Source organism: Colossoma macropomum, unplaced genomic scaffold, assembly GCF_904425465.1.
Source record: "Colossoma macropomum unplaced genomic scaffold, Colossoma_macropomum, whole genome shotgun sequence".
NCBI lineage: Eukaryota > Metazoa > Chordata > Actinopteri > Characiformes > Serrasalmidae > Colossoma > Colossoma macropomum.
Genome location: NW_023494793.1, coordinates 33533729 through 33540250, shown reverse-complemented (window position 1 = coordinate 33540250; position 6522 = coordinate 33533729). Strand labels below are relative to the sequence as shown.

Sequence of the window (6522 nt, the reverse complement as noted above, 5' to 3'; positions counted from 1 at the left end):
GGTCATCATTCAGATCAATGACGTAATCATCAGCTAGCTGTATAAAAGTCGGAAGCAGAGAACTAAAAATAGCATGAAGACTGACCCTTCAGAATAAACGCACAGAAGCCATTTAGTGAATAACCAAATATTTTATTCAATAGGTGTATGTACACTTGTCGACACAGTCAGACCAACTTTAAGAGGAAACAGTTTACTCATGATGAAAAGCAGGCGGCTTCATCGTGGACACTGAGCAGGACGTGGGAAAGGGTCCTTCAGCGGAAACTTATACTGTGGCCCTGGCCTGGGTAGCCTTAGCCAGCACCTTCAGATCTGAGATGCACTTGGCAATGCTCTCCTTCTCCTGAAAATCAAAACAAAAGGGGTGGGGGGAAATCAGCAAGTGCATACAGTGGAAGCACCCAAGGCCATTAAACATTAATACTGCCAGGATGAGCTTAATTTCAGAAAATAACTGATTTAAGGATTTACACTTATTGGTCACAGTATGAAAGATCAGGTCTGTTACAATATTAGGTCTCATACAATGTCCCCATCTAGTGGTGAGACGAGTTTTTGCCCTATGTATCCACAACCCTTTTCAGCCATTCTGACAATTTATCTTTATCAAAAAGCAGTTTGTTGGGGGAATGCACACAACTTGTTTTTGGTATCTGCTAACTGTACTGTAACGTTCGGTGAGCACAACAAGCAATTTTAGCCACTGCCTGGAATCAGCGCCAAAGAAGCAGACTGAAATGTGAAACGCCCCAGATACTTTTAAGATTGTTCTGTCAAGAAAACGTAAGCATATTTCCTCATAAAATAAAACGCTTGGGGTTTTAAAGCAGGTCAAGAATCATTACAATATGCAGGACAAATTACGTTTGCAAAATTAAAAGCTTTTAAATAATAATCACAATACATCTTTTTTTTAGTCAGTCTGGGGTGACTGGGCCACTGTTTTAGAAACTGCTCACTGGTTTTAACACAATTAATGTAAGCAATTTAATTGTACAATTATTACACACAGTCATATGCAAAGGAACACCTCTTGTCAAATAAAATGTTTTAATGATTTTCTAGGTTATACTGGAAAAAAATAAAATACAAAATGTGCCATAACTCTGGCCCAGATCACATTTCATATTTTATTAAATATGAAAATGTGTTGAATTTAGCAAATAAACAGTAAATGTGCACTAATTGTGCAGAAATATGTTCCTCATAGAGGATATGTATTTAAATGTTGTATTAATTTTTTAATAAAATTACATCAGCTTTGCAGGCTCATAACCTGACGTGGACTATTCAATAACTGAACTACGTCTGGGTTACCAATTCAAAATACCTTTCTCTGTTTCAGTGCATGATAAAACTACATGGATGAGAGAGAGAGAGAGAGAGAGAGAGAGAGAGAGAGAGAGAGAGAGAGAGAGAGAGAGAGAGAGAGAGAGAGAGAGATTGTATCTGACATACCTGCTGTGGCGTGATGCTCTTGATGACATTCTGCTCGACCCAGCTGACCATGTGTTCCTGCTCCATACGGCGCTGCAGGTTCTGGAGCTCCACCTGGTAGTTCAGCCTCTTCTTCACCTCGTTGGTGACCATGTGCAGCCGTTCCCTGTAGTTGATCTCCAGCAGCATGGCAACATTGTTCTGTTGGGTAGAAAGAGAAAGGATTACATGCAGTAAAATTCATGATTCAAACTGCAACAAACAAGAGAGAAATTCTCAGACAAAAGCCACTAGTTTGTAGGGCTGTACGATCAGGTCATAACTGTTTCAAACATGCAACTGGCCAACTTATTATTTCCATCGGTGTTGCAGTTGTGTTGTGTTAAATAGACAGTTTACTTTTGATGTAGCACTTTGTTTACATGTCATTTAAAAAGAAAACATTTTTTTTGTTTCAGCAGTTTGACCTAACAAAGCAAAAAATGTTATAAATAATGCAATACTGAAAAAGTGTTAGGGCATTTTGTGTGTTTATTTAGCAAACAGTGTGAGATTCTGGTTTAAAAAGGCTATTATAAATCAGCCAAAAAAAAATTTGGCCAATCTGGCTGTGAAGGAATCGGACTTCAGAATCGGATATATTACGTTTCTCTTATTTATGTTTGTCTGTTAGGCTACAGAAACAGACACACAAAATTTTTATTATAATTTAAATATTGTTAAGAATTATGAATGCCTGATGTAGTAGGCCTACACTCATCCATACACAATAGATGTACACAGTGCAAATAACAATTTTTGATTACCACCAAATACAAAGAACACTAAACATAAAAAGTAAACTGTAACTCATTGCAAGTCAAAATAAATCGCATGACATTTTCTCACCCTCTTAGCATCAAAAAGCATCTGTCTCCCCTCTGCTCTCCACTGCTCCTTCTTCTCATCTTCGATGGCTTGAGCCAGGCTGGTCACAGCCAGTTCTTTCACTTCCTGGGCCTTTGCCACTTTCTCCTGCAGGGAAAGTAAGTCAAAGACAGTTGATAAATCGTTACCCACATGGATATGGCTTTGAGGAAATAACACAAGCTAAACTATTATGTTTAATTTCTCTGTGATACGTCTTCTCTGTGGTACATTAGCTGCTGATAGCTATCAAGTTTGTTTCGCTTGGCAAATAGACTGCTTTCAGTTACTTTCATAGTTTAAAAGTTTAAAATACAAACTCAGGATATGCAGTTAATATATGAAATAGAAATGTAAAAGTTGAGAGTAAAAAAGTAGAAAGTAGAAATATTTTATTCAAGAAAACGTAAGCACTTTATATACAGTCACTGAAAAGTGTAAGAATTATCACTTGTGCTGTTTCAGTGACAACCAAGGCTTAAAACTCTCTTAATATATACAAAACACAGCTAAATATCTGTGTAATCAAGACAAAACCCACCTCATTCAGTTTGTCAGCAAAAGCTGCCACTTTGGGACCAAACTTCTTGACACCATAAATGATCACTGCACCAATGGAGGCAGCAGCGAAGGTCTCATGGTTAATGACGTAGATCTCCTTAGAGAGCATATACAGCAGAAGACCAGTGCCCAGCACGTAAGGTCCTGAGAAAGAAAGAATTTAAGTAAGTATAAGTAAGTAGGCAGACTGGTTGGTTGGTCCTTTTCAGCTGCAACAGATCACTAAAATCAGGGCCGTCACACGACTGATTAACAGTGTGCATATCATTGGGAATACATGACAAAAGCGTCCCACTGAGCCGAACACAGGTAAATCTTAAGAGGTCCAGTACTGACAAACCTACCTGTGACACCAGTCTTTGGGTACAGCAGTGTGAAGAGCTCCTCTGGGAAGATTCCATGGCGGACTTTTCCCCCCTTCTCTGGCAGAGGGGGCACAGGTGCCAGGTTCTGGGAGGATGAGTGGAGAGAACGAGAAGCTTGGACCACACTAAAAGAAGAGAAGAGGAAAGAAGAGAACATGAGGACATAAGCAGGGAACATTTCATTTGTATCAGCCTTTTAACAAAACATTTAATAGCAAACTACAGTTTACATTTATGTTACATTACATTCCAACTGTTACAGGCAAATAGAGGTGGGCAATATGGCACAATGTAATATGAAGATACTTCAGGTAGTTTTTACAATACATGATGTATCACGTTATTCGTTTGGTTTTTTTTTTGACATCCGATAAATTAAAGTAAAAGTAGTGCCACATTTAAGAATACCATAATAAAGTATGAATACAATGGTTTGCATTCAACATTTTAACACACTGTGCAGCACTAATTGCAATTAAACAGGACTAATTATGCACTCTGTTACAAAAAAACGATAAATATTGTCATATTGCCCAGATCTGCATGAAAAGTTCAACAATGTATCCTACAGGAACAATGCATCTCATGTTGAGCAAACATAACGGTTACATACCAGGCTCCAAATGAGCCACTGTTCTTCAGGGCAGAACCTGCAGACAGACAACAGAACAGCACTGGTTAGGGTCAGACACACAATGTCATCCTCATTGGGACTGAAAGCTCCTCACAATTTTACTTATTAGGCAAACCAAACTGCACGCTGTGCAAAGTAATGTACTTAAAATCCACTCAATATAGCTAAAACTATCTAGCTAATTAACTTACATGGGGAGTTTGCAGCAAGCTGACCTAAACCCTTTCATTCAAAAGCATTCGCATTACGACTCTAATGACAAGTGTGATTTGACGCAACAACTTTCAAGAAAAACAGGCGTTATTTCATCTTCTGTTAGATGAATGCACAAGACGACAGCTTATTTACCTGTCAATACAGCAAGTTCACTAAAGTAACGTAAATAAAATGTCCATGAAGACTCCTGGAAGGACGTTTAGCTCGCAAGCTAACTTTACAGGCTTTAGCTTACTGGTTGTGTGGACAGTTTAACTACTTTAGCACTAGCTCAGTAGAAAAAACATCAACAGAACAAGACATTAGCATCACCAACTGCACAAAACTAAAACGTTATTTAGGTTAGTTTCTGGGAGAAGGTCGCGTATAGTTAATGAGAGCCCTCTGTGTGTTTCATTCGGCTAACGTTAGCTAACGCTAAGCAGCAGTCAGGCCTGAGCTTTTACCCTTCAACTTCACATTCACTCTGCTCTCCCGCTCACAAAAACAGACATAAAGCAACAACAGTGACACTTTTGATTCAAATGCACCAACCTGAAACTAGCACAAGTCTCGACAGCATGGCTGAAGGAAGAAAGGGCGAAACTGCAGGCCGAAATGTCAGTTTTTAGAGCGGACACCGCTGACGCTCCCGGCCTCGCTGTGCCCTTCTGTACGGAGCAAGGATGGGGAAAACTCACATCTCGTATCGCGAGATTTCTCATCCGGGTCATTTCAACACAGTCCAAGCCAGAAGATGGCGTAAGTCTACAAGAAGGGTTAGTTCAGGCTAAATCTCAAATGGCTCCCTGCTCCCCATAAAGCTCTGCATGGGTCACGAAACTGTGGCTTCTACACTCTTCTGCACACTAAACACTTAGAAAATGTTCGACAGGGAGTTTTGCAGTTTTGGCTACAATATAAATGTCTTTCTATTAGACTTATCATGCATTAGTTTGGTGCAGAAGGCGTCATGAGACACATAGTGCGCTACATAGGGAGGAGGGAGCCATTTGAGATTCAGCCTTATCCTGTACAAGGACAAAACCGGCTATGCTACATTTTCAAGTTAGCTACATTAACATTGGCATTTGGTTATTGTTTAGTAGCAGGATGGCCTTGATAGTAATGAGGAATTCCGCCGGTGAAATTTCTGAGTAATTAAATGGTTCTACAGAAATTCAGAATCAGGGTCAGAATTGGTCACAGTGGTGGTGGCAGGAACAGACATCTGAAATGTTTAATTCCTCTAAAAGCCCCCCCAAAGAATACATTAAGGAGGAGTCTGCAGAAACTTGAAACATGAAAGGGTTATGAGTACATTTCCTGATGCCCGGGATTAGATTTTGGCCTAAAAACGTTTTGCAAAACACATCGACGGCAGAGAGGTACATGAAAGGTATTGTAAGGGAAAATAGTCCCCAAATAAAAATGTATGTTTTTTCAGATTTAGCACTAATTTACCATTATAAACATTACATATAAAGCTCAGAAGACGTGTTCACTGGCCATTTTGGATGTTGTAAAAACACAGCTATATTTGTCTTGTAGACACTGCGACCCCTGATTCCTCTCACAACTTTGGGAAAGAAATCTGATTTGGTAAGTTTGTCTATAGTGCACCGTTTCGCATCATAACTCTCAGATGTTGAAATATACAGATTTTTTGCGAAATTCACAAAATGGCAAAAGTTACCAGAATTCCTGGAGAAAAAGTGCATCTTTTACCTTACAACAAAGAAAAAGGTAGGATTAAAGGGCACTGAATTTCATAGTTTGAGTTTGTTTAAAGAAAACTATTTTGGGTTCTTAAAGGGCCATACAGTGGAAAACTGCTCACTTTTTTGAATAAAAGAGTTTGATGTAGCATGTAAAAGTAACAAAGTTTCAAAACACAGGCACATATTTTCTGTATATTCCAAAATCCATTTCACTAAATACGTTGAGCTAAATAAATAAATAAATAAAATTTGAAGTAGATCTCCATGTATTCACTGCCCTTCCGGTCTGTATATGAAAAAAGAATTAAGCTGCAAAGCTGATGTTATGATAACCAACACGTTTATATATCTTTCTATTTATCGTACAGCAGTTTCGCCCCACCCATTTACACTGAAGTTATAAGGAGAGATTGAGCCTGAACTGCATTTTGAATGAGAGCAGCCAATCAGAACAGACACTATTTATATAAATATCAGTATTAAAGATAACCTGTTTAAGGGATAAAAAAATGTTGGAAAATGGTCATATAAAAATGAATCATGATTGTTTTGGTACATAGACCTACACGTTATAAATGTACATCAGTGAAAACTATAAAATACAATAAAATGTAAGATAGTCCCCTGTGGAAAATATCAGGACATTAATTTTTTATATAATATGTAATACATTTCAAATATATTGTTTCATTCCAAAATG

General features: G+C 38.3%; 1 protein-coding gene across 1 annotated transcript; it reads right to left on the bottom strand.

Annotated features, from left to right (window-relative positions):
- Positions 1-111: 111 nt before the first annotated feature.
- On the bottom strand, positions 112-4811 carry atp5pb (ATP synthase peripheral stalk-membrane subunit b). Its single transcript, XM_036579297.1, has 7 exons — positions 4657-4811; positions 3886-3922; positions 3252-3397; positions 2888-3051; positions 2329-2454; positions 1462-1641; positions 112-346 (listed from the first exon to the last, which is right to left on the bottom strand). The coding sequence occupies exons 1-7, from the start codon at positions 4682-4684 to the stop codon at positions 269-271; spliced, it is 759 nt and encodes a 252-aa protein (XP_036435190.1). The 5' UTR covers positions 4685-4811; the 3' UTR covers positions 112-268.
- Between the last annotated feature and the right edge of the window lie 1711 nt (positions 4812-6522).

Coding starts and splice junctions, on each gene's coding strand:
- atp5pb (XM_036579297.1), bottom strand. CDS start 4,684: ATGCTGTCGAGACTTGTGCTAGTTTCAG. Junction 3,052..3,251: donor CCCAAAGACTGGTGTCACAG/GTAGGTTTGTCA, acceptor TTTCTTTCTCAG/GACCTTACGTGCTGGGCACT. Junction 347..1,461: donor AGAGCATCACGCCACAGCAG/GTATGTCAGATA, acceptor TTTGATTTTCAG/GAGAAGGAGAGCATTGCCAA.